The sequence below is a fragment of the Anolis sagrei genome, chromosome 4 (assembly GCF_037176765.1).
Source record: "Anolis sagrei isolate rAnoSag1 chromosome 4, rAnoSag1.mat, whole genome shotgun sequence".
NCBI lineage: Eukaryota > Metazoa > Chordata > Lepidosauria > Squamata > Dactyloidae > Anolis > Anolis sagrei.
This window is the reverse complement of record NC_090024.1, coordinates 86,846,762-86,871,756: the sequence shown is the minus strand read 5'-3', so window position 1 is coordinate 86,871,756 and position 24,995 is coordinate 86,846,762. Positions and strand designations below refer to the sequence as shown.

General features: G+C 40.3%; 1 protein-coding gene across 1 annotated transcript in view; it reads left to right on the top strand.

Moving 5' to 3' along the window:
* Nucleotides 1–23,900, top strand: part of LOC132772790 (enoyl-CoA delta isomerase 2-like) — a 32,521-nt gene extending 8,621 nt beyond the window's left edge. Inside the window, exons 2-7 of the mRNA XM_067467042.1 lie at nt 2,030–2,099; nt 5,592–5,682; nt 8,995–9,115; nt 10,289–10,378; nt 19,404–19,547; nt 23,734–23,900. Of these exons, the coding sequence (XP_067323143.1) occupies nt 2,030–2,099; nt 5,592–5,682; nt 8,995–9,115; nt 10,289–10,378; nt 19,404–19,547; nt 23,734–23,886 (669 nt within the window). The 3' untranslated portion in view covers nt 23,887–23,900. The remainder of the gene's footprint in view (nt 1–2,029; nt 2,100–5,591; nt 5,683–8,994; nt 9,116–10,288; nt 10,379–19,403; nt 19,548–23,733) is intronic.
* Nucleotides 23,901–24,995: the final 1,095 nt, after the last annotated feature.

Genomic DNA, 24,995 nt, shown 5'->3' with positions numbered 1-24,995 from the left:
TGGGCATGCCTGTTTCTTCTCAAAGATTGTCTTCCTGGATTGTATCTACGATTGAGTTATGTTATCGGGTGGCGGGCAAAGAATTACCCCGGCCCGTGAGAGGGCATTCAACGAGATCAGTCGCTACGTCGGCGGCATTTTGGAAAGGAGTTCCTCTGGATGCTATCTGCCGAGCAGCGATATGGTCTTCACCGCTTTCCTTTGTCACGCACTATAAGTTGGATGTTGTATCCAGGCGTGAGGCCCAATTTGGCAGAGCAGTGTTGTTTTCGGCTGTGGCATGACGCCCACCGTCCTGGTTAATAGCTCGCTAATCTATCAAATGTACGATTCACAGTGACTACGACAGGAAATTATAAGTTGCTTACCTGTAACTGTAGTTTCCTGAGTAGTCACCTGTGAATTCGTACATACCCGCCCATCCTCCCCTCGAGTACATGCCACACCTTCTGGCTGCTTTGCGGCGGAAGAGAACTGCTGGCTAGCCCCGCCCACGGGCTACTTATACTCGGGGGAGGGTGGGCGGGTCTAGCCGGGGTCTAAATGGTTATTTTTACTTTCTAGAAGGTTCCGAAAGCTGTTCCACGCATGCGTGTAAATATCAAATGTACGAATTCACAGGTGACTACTCAGGAAACTACAGTTACAGGTAAGCAACTTATAATTTTCCAAGGAGCTGGACCAGAAGTATTTTCCAGTGTGTGATGGGAGATAGTGGGTTTCATGGCAAAAGTGCAAAAACCTGACAAAAATGACAACAACTAATTTTAGCCCATGTGAAGAGGTCCTAGGAAGGTTTGGATGGAATTCACTGGACAAATAAATTTTATTTATGTATTATTTTATTTATACCCCACTTGTCTCCCTGAAAAAGAGACTCAATGTCGCTTACAATAAAAATGTAAAATGTAAAAATACATAAATATTAAAATAGAATTAAATGTTAACAGTATTAAAAATAAACAGTTAAAAACCTTAATATTAATTAAAATCTATTCATAGCTAAGCCCCTTCCTCCCCCAGTTGATCTTTAAAACCTTCTTTTAAAGGCTGCCTGAATAAAAAAGGTTTTTGCTTGCTGCAGGAAGGATAGCAGGGAGAGAGCCGTTCTGGCTTTCCTGGGAAGAAGAGAGCTCCAGAGTCAAGAGGCAGCCACTGAGAAGGAATATAACGATGGTGCTTACACAATCATAACTCTCCAACAGTATTCCTTCATTACTGAACATACATATTACTACTAATATTCTGACATACATGCATACTTTTTGCACAGAAAATTCCAGCTTCATTTCATATAATCTCCACCAGGTTTATAAACCAAATGCTGCCCAAATGCTGCCAATCATGGTCAACAATACTGGGTTAGATGTATCAATGGAAGACACCTTCCTTTATTTCTACATGGGACATACGCTGGTTTAGCCCAGGTCACTCATGGAGCCCATTGGCTCCCATCAAATGACATTGGCAGGGCTCCATGGGTGAAGTAGGTCAGAGCCAGCATATGCCATCACCATGACATGGTAGTCTTTCCGTATTGCCATTGGAATCCATGGGGGAAAACTGCATGATTGATGCTCACCCCCCCCCCCCATAGAATCGCCCTTTACTTGGAGCTAGAAGATAAAGGGCATGGGGTGCCAGGTTGCCCATATCTCCCGACAATGAAGATTGTTGGTTGTGTGACAAGGTCATAAGTGGGACCGATGCTTCAAAAATGGAAGACAGGAAGGCAATGAGAAGCAGATGATTAGCAATAGAGAAGGGAGAAAGCAAAGCAAGAATGAAAAGAGCAATTAGAATGGAGCAGAGCTAATGCATCATATCATCAAAGGAAAACAGGATCCAGAATGTTCATTATGATAACATAAGAAAGCAACATTAGATGTTTGATGGCACACTATAGACTTTACTATCTCTCTAAATCATAATAAGGGAGGGAGTTCCACAACCTGTTCCATATTCAGTATTTAGATGGGATTGGCTGAATGCTCTCCTCCCTCTCTTCCCACCCTCCTTTCTCATGTAGATGTATAGAGAAATTCAACAAGCATTGGAAGAAGCAGCCAAGGATGATTGCACCTTAACCGCGATAACAGGTATTTAATCTCCAGGATGTTCTGAGGGGCTTGTTATTAACAGAGACCAAACATTTATCCTCTGTGGGTGGAAGGCAGGAGAAAGGATGTCCACCTACAGGAACGAACGGTGGCTGTTCTCATCTTAGACAGGCCCCTACATTGGCAGTCTTCAGAAAGAACTTGAAGACCTGGCTGTTCCGATGTGCCTTTCCCAAATAGGAAACCTCCAATACCAAGTCCCATAAGCACTTTATTAAAGCTAAGACCACCGCACACTGCACTTGCCCATAAGCCTCATATTCCATCTGTCACATCAGCACTTTTAACCCTTGTACCCTTACTCTGGCCCAGCCCAGTTTTATTGTGTCTTAGTGGATTGTTCATTGCTTGTTGTTTAGTTTGCTTTAATTGTTTTTAATTTGCTTAGGTTTTGTATTGTTGTATTGTGTGTTGAGGCCTTGGCCTTTGTAAGCCGCATCGAGTCCTTCGGGAGATGCTAGCGGGGTACAAATAAAGTTTAATAATAATAATAATAATAATAATAATAATAACTAATGCATGAAGCCTGAAATGTATCTACCTAGGGACAGATAATACAGACTTTCTGTTTATATCTTGCCATTTGATCTTTTTAACAAGCATGTGTTTTCATGTTGTTTTCTGACCATTTGGGGCAATGCTTGCAGGAACACATGCCTGAACTGCAGTGGTTTCTTTGGGATCTGAAAGTTCAGTAATACCTCAGAAAAACAGGTGGAAGTTTGGTAAGCAGATGACATCCAACTCTGTCACTCCTTCCCACCCTGTTACTAAGGAGGCTGTCCAGGTTCTGAACCGGTGCTTGGCCACTGTGAAGGTCTGGATGAGGGCTAACAAATTGAAATTGAATCCAGACAAGACAGAGGTATTAGGGCATAGGGTTACAGCCTGTGTTGGATGGAAGTTACACTCCCCCTGAAGACGCAGGTTCACAGCTTGGGTGTGATCCTGGATTCATTGCTGAGACTGGAACCCCAGATTTCGGCGGTGACCAGGGGAGCATTTGCACAGTTAAAACTTGTGTACCAGCTGCGCCCATACTTGGGAAGTCTGACTTGGCCACAGTAGTCCATGCTCTGATTACATCCCGTATAGACTACTGCAATGTGTTCTACGTGGGGTTGCCTTTGAAAACTGCTTGGAAGCTTCAAATGGCCCAAGGTGTGGCTGCCAGGTTACTAACGGGAGCTGCGCTCAGGAAGCACACAACTCCACTACTGCATCAGCTCCACTGGTTGCCAGTTTGTTACCGGGCACCATTCAAAGCGCTGGCTTTAGCTTATAAAGCCCTAAACAGTTCCGGCCCAGCTTATTCTATCCGAACACATCTCTCCCTAAGTTAAGATCATCAGAGGAGGCCCTGCTCTTGCTCCCACCTGCCCCACAGGCACATCTGGCGGGACAAGAGACAGGGCCTTCTCTGTGGTGGCCCCTCAGCTGTGAAACTCCTTGCCTAGGGACATTAAGTCAGCCCCCTCCCTCTTGACCTTTTGAAAAAGAGTGAAAACCTGGCTCTTTGAGCAAGCGTTTGGAACCCCAGCATGACCAAATAAACTCAAAGTGAAATGTGAACAAGGAATGGCTAAGACAATGTAAACGGATGAGGAATTGAATTGGAAGACATAGTTTTATAGTATTTATTGTTCTATTGTTGTTTTTTGTATTGTGATGTGATTTTATTGCTTTTAACCAATGTACGTATTTATTTATGGCATCTAATTGTTGCTGATCTGTACACCGCCCTGAGTCGCCTTCAGGCTGAAATGGGCGGGATAAAAGTAACGTAAATAAATGAAATAAATAAATATCTACAGATTCATGGATTCTATTATACACAGCTTGAAAATATCCTCATCCTACCCACCACCCCAAATAAAACCCCAAAACTAAACCTTGGTTTGCCATTTTATAGAGGGGACTCTATTTTACTACACCATTATATATCCTAAATAATGATGTTGGTATAAAATAAGAATTTAAAATCCAGCTTTAGTGAGTTTGATCAACTCCGTTTTGACATCAATAGACTTCTCCATATGGCCTGTATTGTTTGCTAACCTCTGTCATTTATGTTTTTCTAGAAATGCAGTAACTACAATATTATGTGCTCAGGGCCAACAGCCAGATGCTATGACTACATACAGCACCACACCCTGAGAAACTCCCTCATCAACAGGCAAATTCTTAATACATTTTGTACTGGTCACATACACCCTCATTACGCTAGAGAAAAAAACACTTAAAATCTGGTTTCTGCCTCCTGCAGAATTTTGGGGTTTGTAGTTTAGGGAGGAGCCTTTAACAACCTCACTAAACTACAAACCCCAGAATTCTGCAGGAGGCAGAAACCAGATTTTAAGTAGATCTTTTATCTAGTGTGATGAAGTGGACTGGCAGGTAAAGATTATCATATGGTCACTAGATGTGTTGCATTGTAGCCCTGGAACACCTTTTCACCCAACACCACACAATGTTCAGCTAATCCAATCAGTAAAAGTTGATTAATAAATAAGTATAAAATGAAAAAGCAAGTCAAAAAGAAGCAGCAAAAGTACAAAAAGTAATACCCAACAAGATATCGAGTTCATCAGCTTTTGAACCAAGGCATCAAAAAGCAATCCACACAGACTTGAGTTAACACAAAGCAAAATAATATTTAGACAGGGTATTGTTCAAAAGTCATACCCACAAACATGAAAAGATGAACACAAGAAAGGCAAAATCTCCAAGAACATGAAGTCATAAACAGGAATCAAACCAAGAATCTTGAAATACAGGAACCAGGAATTTAGGACTAGAAACCCCTTTTTACAACATTGTTTCCACAAAAGGCCCGAGAGCCCAGAAACCACTTAAAAGGCTTCAGTCCCACCCATGTCATCACTTCGCATACACCTGCTTTTTCTCTCCTTATCTCTATACCTCTGAGAAAAATTAGTTTGTCTTTGTTTTACATTCTGCCTCCTAATTTCAAGGCAACTCAATCTGGAAAAACTTTTGTCTTCCACATTCTCCTCTGAAGGCCTCTCTGACCTATTTTCATGGGAACCGATATTACTTTCTCCAGTTGCCTGGGAACAGACCCCTGCTATCCTCCACAGACTCCACAGATTAAAGGTTGCAGCCCATTATCCCCTTCCCCATCCTCTGAGCTCAGAAAGCTCATCTGATGCTTGCCAGGCTACAAAAAGATGTTACTCATGCATATTTTATTGTTGATTGTGTAACTCTAAAATTCTATAAGAAACTGAGACTTGATAGAAATGTTACCTGTCTCCACCAGTTCTTTGAACAGGTTGGCCGGAAAGCAGTGCTGGGACTTAGAAGTGGTAGAGATCGGCATAGTAGGGTGGCATAGGAACCAGAAACCATTGCTATTAGAGGACAGAAACATCATTTACGCATGTTATTTGTCCAAGGAGTCTTGTTAATGTCATTTTCCCTTTGGTTTTTATTGTGTTTTTCTTCTAGGATGTGGTGATTACTTCTCTAGTGGAAATGATCTTTATGATATTAATAAAAATATGTCTGAAATTCAGAAAACTAATGGGAAATTTATGAGGTAAGAAAAACTATTTAACTATATTATTATTAAACGTTTATTCTTACCACAGGCAAGCAGTGCCAGAGACTGGGAACACAGTCTAGACCAGGAGAAGAAGCCATGCATCTTTTCAGATGTTGCTGGACTGCAAGTTCCAACATTCTTATGTAGCATAACCAATGGTGAGGAATGTTGGGTGCTGCGGTACAACATCTGGAGGGGTTGAAGACGCATACAACTGATAAAGACATTTCCTTTTTGTTTACTCTGTAATTCTACAGTCCAAGAAGGGAATGCAGCCTACCTTGTCCTCCACCAATATGCAGCCAGTCCTCCTCCACTACCTCCAGTTTTGGGAGCCGGGGGGATGGGAGGTGGGATCTGGATAATTTTGCCTTGTGGACTATTCTCAAAATCAGAAGGGACAACCTCATCACTTCCAGTGTTTGAAAAACTAACAGTTGTGAGCTAGACAAATGGGGTGAGGGTGGCCTCTACCTATAGAGATATTCAATGTATTGTCGAAGACTTTCATGGCCAGAATCACTGGTTTGTTGTAGGTTTTTCAGACTGCATGTCCATGTTCTAGAAGCATTCTCTCCTGACATTTCACTCTCATCGATGGCAGGCATCCTCACAACCTCTGAGGATGCCTGCCACAGTTGCAGACGAAATGTCAGGAGAGAATGCTTCTAGAACATGGCCATACAGTCCAAAAAACCTACAACAACCCTGTCATGACCTGTTTGAGACATTTGAAACACATTTGCCACATTCATACTGATAATTTTGTAAAAGTATAGAAAACAGGAGGTTTCCTCCTAATATGTCAAACCCTTCAGTACATTTAGATTAATATTCTGTACACTGTAAACAGGGGCAGCTCAACCATTACGCAAAGTAAGCATTTGCAGTATAGTTGATTTTGCCCTGGGGCGCTCTTGAGGCGCTCTTGGGGAAAAATAGACCTTGACATATGCGAGTTGTAGTTACTGGGATGTACAGTTCACCTGCAATCAAAGAGCATTCTGAACTCCACCAATGATGGAATTGGACCAAATATGGTACACAGAACTCCCACGACAAACAGAAAATATATATCAGTGATTGGTTGGGGGGGGGGGGTGGCAAAATACTGTTTGCTTACTGTTGAAAATTACCTAGGGCCACCTCTGACTGTAAATTGCATACCATGGTCGCTAATCTACAGTCTCTTTTCTCAGCAGCCTGAATCCCTATCTGTTGTCTCTCGTCCGCAAGACAGCTCAACCTTTTTTCCCCTTCTGAAAGCAGTATGTCTCAATTTCTCTGTTGAGCACTAAATAGTGGAATCTTCACCTGCCATGTAGTGTCGGAAAAAAGTGGGTTGCTTGAGAGTCAACAGAAAAGCCTTCTCTATTTATTGATGTGATGGCAAGAAGAAAGGGAGGATGCCAAGCTTTTCTCCCTTCCGGGGCAATTCAGATTTGGAAGAAAATAAGAATAGGAGACCATAGGTATGAGAGGAAATGTGGGGGAGTCTGTGCATAAGCATGTGTGCATATGAAAGAGAGAGAGAGACTATACAATTCATACCCTTCAAGTGATTTGGTGTGCATCTACACTGCCGAATTAATGTAGTTTTGACACCACTTTATCCACCATGATTCAATGCTGTGGAATTGTGAAAGCTGCAATTTGGTGAGGCACCAAAGCTCTGGAAGAGAAGGCTTAAGTCCTTGTAAAACTACAACCACTATGATCCTATGAGCCATGGCAATGGTGTCAAACTGTGGTAACAAACCATATTAATTCAACAGTGTTGAGGCACTGCAAACCTGTTGAATTGCATAGTCTCTCTCTCTCTTTCACACACACAGATTCTCTCACATTTATTCCCACTCTCGTGTGGAAAGTCTTGATTAATCCTCTGTCATTGCATTTTCACCTGCTTTTAAAATGTCTCAGTTTCTCTTGCCTATTTCCCATTTTCCCCTTCCTTTTTCCCACCAACAGTCCTTTCCCATACCCCCCTTTCCTGACAGCATCCAAAAATCTCACTCTGAGGCCCATCCACACATGCATTCCCTCCTGCACTCAGGTGGGAAGGTTATGGGAGAATAGAAGGAGCGAGGTCTACTGGTACATGAATCTCCAGAGAGGATGGGGGGACTGGGACAGGGTAGAGAAGGAAGACGTAGAAGGGACAAGCAGGCAGGATGCTGACACCAACAGAAGAAGGACAAAGGCTTTGGGAAGGGGCCATGGCAGATTCACTGCAAAGCTGTTGCAGTCTCTTCCCATTGCCCTTGCTCTTCTTCCACTATCATCGAATCCCCCTGCTCTGGTTCTCTCTCTCCACAATCCTGTTTCCTCTATCCGCCCTGAAGACCCATGGACCACTGCTTCCACATCCCATCCTTTTTGTCCCACTTATCTGAGTGAGTGAGGAAGGCAATGTTCCCACTAGTTTGATTTTCTTCCAGAACCCAAAGATGTGACCACTAAGCTTGGTTAAACTGAACACAGTATCAACATTCATGTTAAAATTGGAAAATGTTAGAGGTGGCAGCAAATAATCTATGTATCATCAAATCCACAAAAGTTTAAACCAAGATATATAGCAGTGACTGTAGACTGGAAATCTTTCAAATAGAAGGCTGTTTTCTGTAAAGTAGGGCACATGGGCACCTAATATAGACAGATTGCTACAACTCATTATTTGCGAGCTGCCTGAAGCATAGAAGTGTTGGCACATAACTGTTTCAAATAAAGACATATCAAAACATTAATGCAAGAAAGGGGAAACCCCTACTACATATTGTAGGTGTAAAATGCAATTTTCTGCAAAATTGTCTGGTCCACTACATGATGCATCTCTCACGTTGCTAACCCTAATCCATCTATATGTGAAAAACCAGTGACCCCTGTAAAAGGGTTTTCAGATAACCAGTTCTTCAAGTCAATTCTGACTTATGGTGATTTTATCACAGGGTCGTTTTGACACATTTATTCATGGAAGCTTGCTGTTACCTTCTTTTTAAGGCTGAAAGAGTGTGACTTACTCAAGGTCATCCAGTGGGTTTCCATGACTGTGTGGGAATGTAAATCCTGGTCTCCCAATGTCCAAGTCAACCACTCAAACCATTACATGACACTTGCTCTAGTAGCAAAGAGGAAGTACTAAGCAAAACTTGCAAAAGTTATTGGGATAGGACCTACCGATTCTGTGAGTCGAAGTCCAAAAGTAACTTTTCTCGGCACTAGCAATAAAAAAATACCGAATAATATTCACCTTTCACGAATTTCCTTTTCTCATGAAACCAATGTCTGTTCTTTCTCTGCTTTCAGGGACTTTATCCGTCATTTTATTGACTTTCCCAAGCCACTAATAGCATTGGTAAATGGCCATGCCATTGGCCTCGGTGTCACTCTTCTTGGCCTGTGTGATATTGTGTATGCTTCAGACAAGGTGAGTCATTGATACAGTGTGGAAAGGGAAAGTTTGAATCTCTGACATGAAACCTTTACTTTTAGTTTGTGTTTGCATTGGCAGAAAGGTGGGTTGAAGTATATACACTTTGCATATACTCTGGAACATATTATCTCTTATTCTAAATCTAGGTGAAGCATGAGACTCCTGGGTTGGCTGCTTCATAAAACTATCATTATCTGAAAATTAGAGAAGAACGGCTCGATTGCTTTTGATATTTGCTAACTAGATAAATGCACTGTCGTACAGCAGAGCAGGAACACCTCTGACCTTAAACATACAATAGCAAGCAGCTTATTGAAGAATGTATGTAGTCAAAGCAGTAAAAAAAAAATAGCAAAAAACAGTAAAGGTCCAATATATGAAATAGTCCATAAGCTTCAAAGGAAAACAAGATCCATGAATACATAAAAATCCATGAAACTAGGCACTTGAATCCATGAAACAAGACAGCAAGAAAGTCTGATTCAGGCCCAAGTCTAGTATATATACCATGGGTCTCACCTCTCCAAGGATCCTGTCCATATCCTCAGGCTGAAAACTATTGATCAGTGCTGGAGAAACAGGACCCAGGTTATATCTACCTGACCTGTATCAATTGTGGTGTTCAAGTCAGAGTAAATATAAGTGATTTTGTCTGCAAAGTTGTGGGAAAATGTCTTGAAGCAGTTTCAAGAGATACTAGGTGTTAATAAATGACACTCTCTGTTACAAGAGCTTTCATTTCTTTGCTATAATCTGGAAGAAGCCACTTCTTTTCCTTGAGAAATTATGCTTAAATAAGTAAAGTAAGGAACATGTGCCGGTTTTTACAGAGGCAGATCTTAATCCTATGCATGTTTACTAAAAAACACATTTAGTTCATGGGATTACAGATTTATATTTTTATCCATATGTAAAATTCTCTGCCACTTTTTTTTTCAAAGAGGCAATTCACAGGTTGTGAGGAATTAACTTATAGTGGTGCAGTAAAATAAATGTGACTTCTTTTCTTCAAAATGCATTGGTATCTCATAAAATGGGATTGTGATCACAAGAGTGGCTATCCAATGCTACTCCAGATGGGTTTGCAACAGCTGAACTTTTTTCTAAGCCTTGTGTGATAATGCCCTCTATTTTTAATGCCATATTTTCTTTTCAATTCCAATTCAGGCAGTGTTTCAGACTAGATTCACCCAATTTGGTCTATGTCCAGAAGGAGGCTCAAGCCACACCTTCCCTAAGATAATGGGTGTTGCAAAGGTAAGAGAGATAATCCATTGCTCCAAGAACAAAAAACCTTATCAGAGCAACCAAACTTTAGTTATCATCTCCATGTTATAATTCTTCAAGTCTAAGGTATATCTAAGAGGGAGTAGTGTCCAAATCTGCAAGTTTTAAACAGAATCCTATATATATATATATATATATGAACAACAACAATAAACTTTATTTATACCCCATCACCATCTCCCAGAAGGACTCGGGGCAGCTTACAGAGCACTCAAAGATGCAAACAAACACATAAAATGCAAAAATAATAACATAAAAAATAACAGCCAACATAAATATCTCACTTCACTGGTTAAAATCAGTAAAATCCAGCAATAGCTGCAGGTATAAAACAACAATAATCTATCTCAGTCATGTAAAGTGCATGGTGAAATCTATGGGTCCTCATGCATATTCATTAAAAGAATCTAAATATGGTTGAAGGTTATCTAACTATTTGTAGTATATTTAAATTAGGGGTGGGCAACTGCAATCCACATATTGGGGTGTTGTGTAGTTTGCAGACTTCATGGCCATGTTCTAGCAGGATTTTCTCCTGATGTTTCGACTGCATCTGTGGCTGACATCTTCAGAGGACCTATAGAGCCCCCAATCCACACAACAGCCCAGTCATGAAAGTTGAAGGCCATGAAAGCCTTCAGCTTCCACATATTTTGAACTACATTCCCAACAGTACTAGCTAAGTTAGCCAATATGCAGAATGGAGATAACTGCAAAAAATCTTGAGTATCATGGTTTTCCTCCCATGGTATAAACTCATAACTATAAAGAAGTTTTGTCTCTCAGATCTGTGAGAGGTCATTCACACATGGAAGTCATAACTGTAGTTATAGAGACATAAAATGCATGAGTAAACCTGCTCTATATATTTTTAAAGATGTAATGGCAATGTACATACTCTACATATGAACTGGATGTCAGTAATTCTTGCATCTTAAAGCCATCATTGACTTGATAAAACTGAAAATCAGTGATAGTATAAGGACACATCAATAGGCTGGGGTGTAGTAAGGAAGCAGCTGGAAGAAATGACCCACAGCCTCAAATGATTTTATACTAATGTACAAAGCATGGCAAATAAACAAGATGAACTTGATTACTCAACCCAGGAAAACAAAAGTTATTTGAGATACAATACTTAAACATGCTGGAATAAAAGTCATGATTACAATGTAGCAGTGAGGGGTTCTGGTCTATTCCAAAGGAATATATGAAACAGGAATAGAGTAATATTGTGTCCAATTATGGGCACCGCAACTGAAGAGAGATATTGACAAACTGTTGCCCAGAGGAGGGCGACTAAAATGATCAAGGTTCTGGAGAACAAGTCCTATGAGGAGCAGCTTAAAGAGCTGGGCACATTTAGCCTGAAGAAGAGAAGGCTGAGAGGAGATATGATAGCCATGTATAAATCTGTGAGAGGAAGTCACAGGGAGGAGGGAGTAAGCTTGTTTTCTGCTGCCCTGGAGACTAGGATGCGGAACAATGGCTTCAAACTACAAGAAAGAAGATTCCATCTGAACATTAGGAAGAACTTCCTGACTGTGAGAGCTGTTCAGCAGTGGAACTCTCTGCCCTGGAGTGTGGTGGAGGCTCCTTCTTTGGAGGCTATTAAACAGAGGCTGGATGGCCATCTGTCAGGGGTGCTTTGAATACAATATTCCTGCTTCTTGGCAGGGGGTTGGACTGGATGACCCATGAGGTCTCTTCCAACTCTATGATTCTATGATTCTATGTGTAACCACTGTGAAGAGATCAATGAAATGCAACATGGAAGTCAGATTGAGAGCATTTGGGCAAACAAGGTGAAACAATAGTAATCACTGTCAAATTCTTCTACATATCTCAAAGCCAGAATTGAACAATTGCAGGTAATCATAGATTAGCACAGCAGGTTAACCACCAGCTGCAATAAATCTTGCCAATCTAAAGGTTGGCAGTTCGAAGCCCGGGTCAGGGGTGAGCGTCCAACCTTATGCCCAGCTCACTGCCCACCTAGCAGATCAAAAACAGCTGTGAGTAGATAAATAGATACCGCTTATCCAAGGAGGTATTTTAATGGCAACATAAGGAGATACCAAAAGAAATGCTAGCAATTTGATAAAAGGAGGAAGTCTGTGGACAGGGCTTTTTGGCATGGTGGATGGAGTGACAGCAACTCCCCCACACACCTGTGGCCAGAATTGACCACAACCCCCAAGACATTGAATATGGGAAAAGTCTGTATACCTCTATCTATGTATTGTATCTGTCCTTTCAGTGTATAACAGCACTGAATGTTTGCTGTATATGTGTTCTGTCATTCACCCTGAGTCCCCTTCGGGGTGAGAGGGCGGAATATAAATACTGTAAATAAATAAAAAGAAAAATAGGATAATGGGAAATTTCAGATACCTTGACATATGTTGGATATGCCTGGAATAAAAGATCAACAAATCCCTCACATGCCTTGCTGATAATTTAATTTTCTAGAAAATGATAGAAGTGACAAAGAGATCGATTAGACTGGATTTGAACAAAGCCAACAGGAGAAAAGTGGTCATTAAAGTGGAAGTAGTGGAACCTTGGGTGGAAATGACAAGGGCCTAAATACCATAAAGGCACCAGATTCCATCTGATCTTGAAAGCTAAGCGGGATCAGCCACAGTTAATACTTGGATGGGAGAATGCCATCAAATCCCAAGAAAGACCACTTCTGAATATTTCTTGCCCATATATTTGCAATCATGTATAGTTTGGGCCTTATGATACAATTCTATATATGCTTATTTGGAAGATAGGGCCCCTATATTTAGTGCAATTTGGGCCTCTTCTACACTGCCATATAATCCACATTATCTCCTTTGAATTGGATTATATGAGTCCACACTTTTCTTTACTTTTCTTTTTGGTGCCAGAATCAACTTGAGAAACTGCAAGTTGCTTCTGGTGTGAGAGAATTAGCCGTCTGCAGGAGGTGCCCGAATGTTTTACCATCCTGTGGGAGGCTTCTCTCATGTCCCTGCATGGGAAGCTGGAGCTGACAGATGGGAGCTCATCCTGTTTCACAGATTCAAACAGCTGACCTTCAGGTCAGCAGTTCAGCTGGCACAAGGGTATAACCCATTGCGCCACCGCAGCTCCTACTGAGTCCACGCTGCCAGACAATCTAGTTCAAAGCAGATAATCTGGATTTTATATAGTACTGTAGAAAGAGTCTTGCTATCCTATCCTGTATATATTTATCAACAGAATTTATATACAGAGCAAAGAAATTCATAAGACTCCATAATAACAATGAAGTTTTAAAATATTCTGCCAAGACTGCCTCTAATGACAGAAATTTACATTTAAACTCTCTCATTTTGCTATAAATTCTATATCTATGACGGTAAATAGTATTAAGACCTCTAGATTTTAAGTTTATTTTCTATCCCTTCTACATATTGTTCAGTAATAGCATTGCCCAGGGAATTCAGTCTTAAAGATATCTAATTATATGGGTGAAAAGTAATTGAAATACTCTTCTCAGCCGTGCAGTGCAAAATCTTTGAATTCTGTCCCTGACAGTATGTTTTCTTTATATCACCTTGATTATTCTTTTTCAAGATTGCAGGATGGAATTATCTGAGACTCAGACAATAGTATCCACAGGTGGCTTGGAAAGATCAAATCCATAATTAGCTTTTCACAAACTCAGTGATATATGGGTTGTTGTAGGTTTTTTCGGGCTATATGGCCATGGTCTAGAGGCATTCTCTCCTGACGTTTCGCCTGCATCTATGGCAAGCATCCTCAGATGCAGGCGAAACATCAGGAGAGAATGCCTCTAGACCATGGCCATATATCCCGAAAAAACCTACAACAACCCAGTGATTCCGGCCATGAAAGCCTTCGACAATTCAGTGATATATATTTGCATGTCCTAACAAGAATGAGAAAATTGATGCATAGTCTGCAGTTTGCATCTAAGCTCCAATAATGTAAGGAAGGATCATAAGGTGAGACCTGTAGAACCAAAGTCCCAATGCGGAGATTGTAGGAATCACATATTGCTGTGTATAATTCCTTTATCTTTATCTATCACTATCCCAAATGTTTTCATTATCTCATTGTACTTGACATATTTTAAGCAAAATGACCTGTAGGGGAAATGAGTTATCTGTAGACATCACAACTTGCATGGAAGCAAGAATTTAGCCTTGGGTTGCTTTGAGTTTTTTGGGGCATGTTCCAGTAGCATTCTCTCCTGATGTTTCGCCTGCATTTATGGCAAGCATCCTCGCCGGCATCTTCATAGGTCTCACGAGGCCAGCATGTATGAGCATGCATTGATATATACACACTTACATACACACAAAGAGTTTTAGCAATTTGCTACAAAAGTGATTTCTGCTCATCTGAACATCCCTACATTAGCCTTGTATTTTGCTCTTCACAGTGTAAGCAATTAACCACCAGGAGGAGCTGTAGAGCACTATGTATCCTCATATAACTTTAGTGAAAAATGTGACAGCAGCCAACATTGAACCCATCCACAGTTATACAAAATCCAGATTTTCTGCTTTGAACTGGTGTATATGTCAGTGTAGACTCATATAATCCAGTTGAAATCTGATAACCTGGATTAGTTGATTTGATAGTCATATGTGGACCTTGGATTGCATTATCCAGACTTTCTCTTTTGGGGAGGGGGATATTTCGCTTCCTTCCCTCCTGGCAGAGCTCACAATGGAGATTATTGCACTCAGTGGTAGTTTCCATATCTGTGTGGCTGTGGATTTACTCATCTATATCTCTATGTATTATAAACCTGAAAATAGGTATGCATGTATGTATATAAGTTCCAGGATGGCTCCTACATGGCTCGATAGAACTGGACCAAATTGGGCACACCAACCCATCATAACCCTACTTAAAATACTGGTGCAGTGTGGGGGATAATGTCAAAGGATGATGGGAGTTTTAGTTAATCCACATCTGGAGAGCCATGTGTCTCTTAACCATGATGATTCTGGACCAAGCTTGGTACACATATCCTTCGCGATCTAACTTAAAATACTGGTGGGGTTTCGGAAAGAGGCCTGATGATGGGAGTTGTAGTCCAGCCAGGCCATATAACCCTAATCAAACCTAGACTTGTAAGGTGTGGAGGGATGTGTGTGTGCTTTATCTATGCACCACCGCCATCAGAGGTCTTTATAGTAGGAAGTAGAGTTGTTGGGTTCTCAAAATATAGTTGATCTTCTACATTTTTTGGATTTAATTTTTGTGAACCTGACTATTTGTGGATTTGGTTAATATGCTATCTCTTGGGGCACATCTATACTGTAGAATTAATTCGGTTTGACCCCACCCTCACTGCCATGGTTCAATGATTTTGAATCCTAGGAGTTGTAGCTTTTCAACAACAATAACAACAAAGTATTATTTATTTTATTTATTTATTAATGCACTTGTATACCGCTAATATCTCAGCCTAAATCGGCGACTCATTGCGGTTTACAACATTTAAAAAACAATATTCAGTTAAAAGCATAAAACACATATACAGTACAAATTATTGGGCCACCAATAACAATCCTATGCATCTCATAACTGGAATCGTAATCCAAAATTCATCGTCCGTGTATAACCAATCCTTAGTCATCACAATTCGTTGCAACGGATTAACCGAATGCTTGTTTAAACATCCATGTCTTCAATCTTTTCCGAAACACCATCAGCGAAGGGGCTGATCGTACCTCTATGGGGAGGGTGTTCCAAAGCCGGGGGGCCACCACAGAAAAGGCCCTATCTCTCGTCCCCGCCAGCCGAGCTTTATAGGTCATAACCTGCACCTTGAATTAGACTTGGCAACTTATCGGCAGCCAGTGAAGCTCTTTGTCAGGAGGGCTTTCATTATGTTTTCTTGCCCTGGTGAAGGGAATTGGACTGGAAGGCCTTAAGTATTTTCTGTTCATGGGGGTTCTGTGTGGGAAGTTTGCCCCAATTCTGTCATTGGTGGGGTTCAGAATGCTCTTTGATTGTATTACCTGCCTCTCCATACAGCTCAAAGCAAGGCACATCATATTTAAAATACATCATGATACTAAAATGCATTCCATAAAAAAACCTATTAAAACATATTTCTACATATACTAAAATACATGGGGCAAAAATTAAAACACAATAAACATAGAATGTGATAAAAACTAACTGGGTAGGGCTACAAGTTTACATTATACATACCTGGGAATAAATGTCATGGATGAGACAGGATTTGAGAAAACTTTGTATAGAATTGTATTCTATTGTCTTCTTTTATCACTAGCCGTCCCCTGCCACACGTTGCTGTGGCCCAGTCTGGTGATCTGGAAAATAAAGTAATGAGAAAGTGTTGGTTTCTAATTTCTTTGTGTTTTTGGGTAAACAGTATTTCTTGCTGTTTCTTTGTCAGTGTTGATGTGGAGATTGTCTGGTTTGCCTACTCTGGAACATGCAACTCTGGCACATATAATTGTCCTTCTTTAGGCATCCCTTTCAAATCTATGATACTATATTTCTCTCTTTGTGAATCATATCTATCTATCTATCTATCTATCTATCTATCTATCTATCTATCTATCTATCTATCTATATGGCTGGATGGCTCTTTGTCAGGAGGGCTTTCATTATGTTTTCTTGCCCTGGTGAAGGGAATTGGACTGGAAGGCCTTAAGTATTTTCTGTTCATGGGGGTTCTGTGTGGGAAGTTTGCCCCAATTCTGTCATTGGTGGGGTTCAGAATGCTCTTTGATTGTAGGTGAACTATAAATCCCAGCAACTTCAACTCCCAAATGTAAAAGTCTATTTCCCTCAAACTCCTTCTGTGTTCATATTTGGGCATATGGAATATTCGTGCTAAGTTTGATCCAGATCCATAATTGTTTGACCCCACAGTGCTTTCTGGATGTAGGTGAACTACAACTCCCAAACTCAAGGTCAATGCCCACCAAACCCTTCTGGTGTTTTCTGTTGGTCCTGTGTACCACGTTTGGTTCAATTCCATCATTGATGGATTTCAGAATGCTCTTTGATTGTAGGTTAACTATAAATCCCAGCAACTACAACTCCCAAATGACAAAATCATTTTTGAGTGATGGTCACTCCTTGGGTTAGTAGGTGTCTTGTGGCCAAATTTGGTCCAGTGGTTTTTGAGTTGTGTTAATCCCACAAATGAACATTACATTTTGATTTATATAGATTCATCATTCAATTGCAGTCTAGATAAAGAAGCCAAATATATCAATGCACAAAGTCTGTGATTTATTTATTTATCAGATATATTCTACCTTATCAGAAATTACAGGTATATGGATTTTAAAATTCTACGCTCAGAAATAGATTTTTATCCTAGTGAAACACCTTGAGAATGCATTGCAACTACGCATTTCAACTATGAAAATTTTTGTTTAAGAATGTGGTCCTTTTTACAGCTGTCTACAGACTTTCTTGTCTCAACTCCTCTTTATTTGGTTCATCAGATTTACTCAGGATGAAAATATGGGACAATTGGCTGCCATGGTAACATTTCTCATGGTTTTCTGAAGCATCATGCCAGAACATTGTCTTTCATTAGCAAAATCAATATGACTAAGCAACAAAGCTGGGAAATGATACTCAAGCCTAGAAAAGGATATCTGAACATCCTTTCCTATGGGTCTAAGGAACCAATACAGTGCAAACCAGATAATTATGGTTAGTTAGGAGGATTTTCTTTGGTAGATTTCTATAAATATTTTAAATGCTTTTGATAGACTTTAGCTGTAACCAAGAACCTATTAACTTTTTGAAATTAGTTTCCTAAAATGCAGGGGACAAATCTTACTATAGGTAGTTCATGGGTGCATATGAGGTTGACATTTTGGCACTTTAGTTGTGATTTGAAGGCAGCTAGTTTTAACTGCAGATGGTTTGCATTTTAAGCTGTGTTTTTATTTTTGTTTTTCTTTCATTTTATGTGTTGATAGTGGTTGTTTTTATAACTTTTATATGATATTGTTTTTATACTCATATACCGTCTATGTTATCCACTATATAGATAAATCATCTATGTTATCTATTACATAGATAAATCACAACATGACATTAGCTAGATCCCAAAAACACCTCACAACTATTGCTTTATTAACTAGTTTTTCCTTATCATCAAGACAGTGTGACACTTCACTTCAGTTAATTAGTCTTCTATCTGAAATAGAATAGAAATAGAAACTGCTACTACGTCCCATCATGGTAAAAGTTTGTGGCCTTTTTCAGGAAATAATTGTGTATATTTTCCAGTAAGCTGTGTGATCTGTACTGTCACTACAATATCACTTCATCTTTTCATAATGGGAACCCCTGGTGGCACAGTGGGTTAAATCCCTGTGCCAGCAGGACTGAAGACCGACAGGTCAGAGGTTCGAATCTAGGGAGAGCGCAGATGAGCTCCCTCTATCAGCTCCAGCTCATGTGGGGACATGAGAGAAGCCTCCCACAAGGATGGTAAAATATCAAAACATCCAGGCGTCCCCTGGGCAACGTCCTTGCAGACAGCCAATTCTCTCACACCAGAAGCGACTTGCAGTTTCTCAAGTCGCTCCTGACATGACAAAAAAAAATCTTTTCATAATCAGAGAATTTCAGTATCTTTATTCTTGTTCATTCTTGGAGCCCCCAGTGGCACAGTAGGTTAAACCGCTGAGCTGCTGAACTTGCAAGTTTGGTGGTTTGAATCCAGCAAGTGGGGTGAGCTCTCACTGTTAGCTCCAGCTTCTGCCAACCTAGCAGTTCGAAAACAAATGTGAATAAATCAATATGTACCGCTCTGGCGGGAAGGTAACAGTGCTCCATGCAATCATGCTAGCCACATGACCTTGGAGGTGTCTACAGACAATGCCAGCTCTTCAGCTAAGAAATTGAGATGAGCACCACTCCCAGAGTTGGACACGAGTAGACTTAATGCCAAGGGGAAAGCTTTACCTTTACTATTCTTGTTTTGTTTGTCATTTAGGCAAATGAGATGCTTATTTTCAACAAGAAGATAACAGCAGAGGAAGCATGTGCCCGAGGACTTGTGTCTGAAGTTTTTTCTGATAGTGCTTTTCAGGGAGAAGTTTGGACAAGACTGAAAGCATATGCAAATCTTCCTCAAAATGTTTGTAAAGTTAATAAATTATTATATGTTTACAGATGCATCAAAGCATAGTTGACCCTTCACATTTGTGGGTTTCACTTTTGCAGATTTTATTATTATTGCATTTGATTAATATGTTTTCTATAGGAATCTCTAGACTCTCCAGCATGACTGTATGATCAGTCCCTGCAACAGAGAACGGTTCTACAAAGCCCCTTAAACCAAGTTAGAAAATGAACTAAAAGGAGCCAGTTCTGCTATGGAGTGCCTACACCATCACCCCAGGTTGGGATTGTGGCCACAAATAATCTGATAGCAGATCTATCCAAACCCAGGATCAGATTTATAATTAACCTGTCTGATGTGTATCGCCATGACTGTTTGGAATCAGCATTAGACAAGCGGGACACAGAAAATGGGGACAAAGGGCTGGAAAGTGGGCCTTTTCATGGGGATGAAGTGTTTTCTACTCAGGCAGGGAGGTGATTATATACCTTGTTGCTTCTTGTGTTTCTGGGTTTGTAAAATGGGTCAGTGGTAGTACTGGCCTCCTGAGTACTCCGCATTTTTTGTTCTTGGATTCCAGCCCTGCATGGGAGATAATTTGATTATTTGCAGCAGATTTTGTGGCTTGTTCAGGAATTTCTAATAAGTTATTTTTCATATCCTGTTTCTGTCTTCATACATGCTGTATTAGGGGGTATACATTCTGTGGACAAACTAACTTCAAGCCGGCTTCAGAATGCATTGTACTGCGTGTGTAGCCCATGCAGAGTTACACCGGAGGACCGAGAAATTTCTAACAGAACATTTATATTGTTGCATCTCAGCTGGGGTTCACCTTGCTCAAGCACTCACCAGGAAGCCCAACGTAGAAATAAACAGTTTATTGAAAAAGCACACACAGTAAAGAGTAAAAAATCTAAATAGGTAAGATGAAAGGAGTCTCAAAAAATCAGAGATAAAAACTCCAATGAAAAGGTTAAAGCATGAATATAAATCCAAGAGGCAGGGTAAACTAATGAGCTTGAATAATCCAAAGATGAGGAATAAAACATCCACTTAAGTGATCCAAGAATGAAAGAACAATACATTAGCTTGAGTTCATGGTAAAATCCCCAAGACTTAAAGCAAAACTTGACCAGGACATGACTTGAAGCAGGTACCAAGGCAAGAGTTCCTTGCTCTAATTGCTAAGTTGCTTGAACTAAGTTTTCCCCCTTAATAAGGACAGCAATGCTTGAAAGCATCCCTTCAGCCCTTCGGCCTCTTTTTCCTATCACCTGATTTGCACCTGGAGTTCTTCCCCCATAGAAGCAGTCTCGATTCTTTGTCTAATCTCTCTTCCTCTCTTCACCGCCTGTCTTCCTGCAAAACAGTTCATTTTCACACAGAGAGTCCACCAAAATCCCCTCCGTTCTCCCAACTGGTGAATTGCCATCCTGTTCCAATATCCCCTCTGTCTGAACACCTTCAGAAACATCAGGGCCTGTAGGCCCTGCACCCCCAGACCCCTCAGCAACATCCTCAGCTGGCTGCACTATATCAAACCCCTCCACATCATCCTCAGCTGGCTGAGCTATAACATCTATGTACATATATAAGTCTGCCAGCATGATTCTATGATTATCTTCCAGCACATGTTAACCCAAACATTGCAGTGGAGAACTTTGAGATTCCTGGAGAGCTGTTCTGGTTTTTTATTTGTGTTTTTCCACTTTTGCAGGGTCCCTGCACACCCAGCAAATGTGGAGGGGAAAACTATATGCTTACTTTAATTGACGACATCAGTACTTACTTCCTATCATGCAGTTAGGATTGTACTTTTAAACATATTCGGACATTTTGCTTTCTTTCACTCGGTACTAGTTAAAATGTCAGTCAGGTTAGCTAAAAAGCCGAAAAAAGAATGCTCTTCCTAAATGACCTAAATAATCCATTCACATGATGCCTTCCTGGCATGCTCTACAACCTAGCTCTGTGTGGTCATTCCTGACTACAAAGGCAAATTGTCTCTAGGCAACCATCAGGAGATGCAGCATTTGGCCATGGTAACAGCTGTTGGAGTTTTCCTTTGGAGCATGGCTGTAGGATATGTGCTTTCTCCAGGTCATGCAAAACTAACAACAGGTGGCTTAATGCTATAGTAATTATTTATACAACACACACTCCTGGGATTCCTCTAATAGTTTTTTTGGGGTGATAGGGGAGGCACATTCAAGTAATATGCCATCCTAGGCCATCCTAGGGCTGGACTGAGGAATAAGTTATGAAAAGTCTGTCTATTCATGATGGAGGGAAAGGGAAGGGAAAATGCATTTCAATGCAAATGTACGTTCTAGCCAATATAGGGTCTGTATTCCCAGTTCAAATGTCTTTAATGAGTTTACGTGAAAGATAAACCTTAAGTAGAAACAATCCAAGAGAACTAAAAGCAGTATTCAGAATATATAAGACAAAATGGGAACACTTTAATTAAGTATGTGAATTAGAGAAGCCAGAAAAGCTCATTGGTTCTCCACAAATCAAATTTACGACCTCATCAGATGGGGGTGAATTCAGCAGCATGCTCCAGTTCACCTTCCCTTTAACCACGGGGCCTGCCAGCTCCCATTCGACAACCCATGGCTAATTCCGGAGGGGCTCTGTGGTTAAAGAGAAGGCGGACTGGTGCATGCTGCAGCCACAGAAACACAGGACGCTTCCCTTGTTGCACCAGGAACAATTTGGGGGGTGGGGGGAGCCAAGTGGTTGAGGTTTTCCTCCATGGAATAAGGACTCAGGTGAATCAGGTGATGTGGGGTGTGAGGCAACAGGTTCCCTACACTCCCTGATGGGCACTACTGGAATTGCCACGATCCATGATTCCAGCAGCACATCTGATGAGGGTGTTAGAGTCACCAGGCATAGGTCCTCCTTGATATTTTCTTGGATGTATGTGAGACCATTCTAATATTTCACCTTGAACAAGAAAAGGGGTAATCTTGAGGTGTTAAGTTGCTGGCACATGTTGAGCAACCCATATTAGAATTTCTAAAACCCAGATTTTCCAGAGTTTGAAGTTATCCACATGAATGGTTGAGATAGTAACATTTTTGCTTTCTGGTAGTTCAATGTACACAAACTTTGTGCAAACTACTATGTGTAAAATTATCTTTGGGAGTATATTAAATGTAAATGAATTTCATATTTAGACTTGGTTGCTGTAAACCGCTTTGAGTTCCATCGTAGCAGAAAAGCAGGATATTAATTAATTAATAATAATATTGCCAATTATCTAATAATGTATTTCTTCAATTCTGAAATCCCTGTTTTTCCATATAAACATCTCTAAAAATGGGATGCACCTTAGCACAATTGATATACACGTAAATATTAAAATAGAGTGTATTTTAAAATTGATGGACTCTTAGAATTGAAGAAACATGGCTGCTTATCCTAAGACCAATTTGGAGAGGCGAACACCAGATAAGCCCTGGGATGGTTTAGATGCCACACACACTGCAAAGTTGGGAGGGGTTCCTGACCATACGGTGATGCAAAACCCGATTTGGTACTGCCAGCCAGCCGTCTTTACTGTCCTCCTCCCATGTTCTTCTCATTACGGTGCCCAACAGATATGGCGTTACTCATACACACATATTAGTATGGTATCTCTGCTTATAGTTTGGCAAGACACACATTGTGATTGTTCATAGCTCACTTACTGGTGACTTAAAATTTCTATTGGTTAAACAAAGATCTATTTCAGATTTATAACTCTTGAAATTTACTATACTTCTGGAGGAAAAGCATTTTTATTTAATTCAAAGCTTAACTATTCACTATGTTTCTTGCAAAATCCAAGAATAGGTCAATGAAAAATCTTATTGCCGCTATTTAAAATTGTAATTTGCATTTTCAAATCAAAATTATCCAACAGAAATTAATATAAGCCATAGGCTGGACTCCTGTTTTGCTGCAACAGATTACCAGTGTTTTGTTCTTGCTTCTAGACACAATCCATTGTGGCTTTGTAAAATTCTCATTTATTTCAGGAAAACATCCCAGAGAAAACATGGCCATATAGCCTGAAAAAACCTACAACAACCCAAACCAGAGAAACTTATCATGGATTGTATCTTTTTGTTACTAGGGCCGTAAAATGTGCAAAGAAGAAACAAACATGCCTATCTTTTGAGTAACATTTCTATTTTATTTTTCTCAGTCTCTAGCCTTCTCCAAACAATTAATAAGAAATGGGGAAAAAGAAATCCTGCATGCTGCTGCTTCACGAGAGTGTGACCTACTTGTGAAAAGATGCTTTACAGATGAATTCTTGAACAACTTAAAAGACTTTGTTCGGAAGTCAAAATTATGATCTCAGTTGAATAAAATTTCCAACATCCATATAACATGCATGTTTTTGTTCTGTCTGTATTTTAAGTATTTCTTGAACTTTAACTGAATTACAGATGATGCATGATATGGTGTTTTCGATAGCATGACTTGGCAGTGTTTCTCCTCCAAAAGATCCCGTTACTTGCAACGGGATATATTTCTACAAATAAAAATGTCTGTGGGATTAACATAATTCAAAAACCACTGGATGAATTGACACCAAATTTGGACACAATACACCTAGAAGGCCAACGAGTGACCATCACTCATAAAAGCACTGGAAAACACAGCAAAAGCGACTTAAAAAGCCAAAAAATAAAAAAATACATTACAACATATGTGCAAAACCACATATATACATGCAAACACACATATATACGGACATATATATATATATACACACATATATACATACACAAAACACATATACAGAGATTGTGCCACAGCAACGCATGGCAGGGGATGGCTAGTACTGACATAAATTGATTGTATCCCAATATGATAAGGTCCCAACTGTCCCCAAAGAACTTCAGGACTGCATGGTGGGTGGGGAAGCATTCAGAAGAGCCTTCAAAAGAATAGCCACATTGCTCTCAGCTCTTGGAGTTGAACAATGCTACTCCAAACTCAGACAAAAGCTACTATGTACCTTGCTAATGTACCAACTGTGGATGCAACTGAAAAAGGTCAAACAGTCTAAACCCCCACTTTCCTTTTCCGGCCCTTCTGTATTGTGCATAAAAAAAATTCACTCCTTACTTTTGGGACAGACCACATATATACTTTATAATGTGTAACGTACTTGGTGAGAGTTGCAGTTAAAAAAATTAATGAACCATATGTAAGAATAAAGTGGGAGCCTGCACCTAATATTTCCTCTAATTCTAAAAGATAAATTACCATAATAACAAAAAAATTCCCAAGTATAATTGGTTCTCAGTTTTCCTGAAGTTCAGTTTTCATCCGGGCGTCCCCTGGGCAACGTCCTTGCAGACGGTCAATTCTCTCACACCAGAAGCGACTTGCAGTTTCTCAGGTCGCTCCTGACACGACAAAAAAAAAAAAGGTTTTTCCTGAGAAAAATATGGC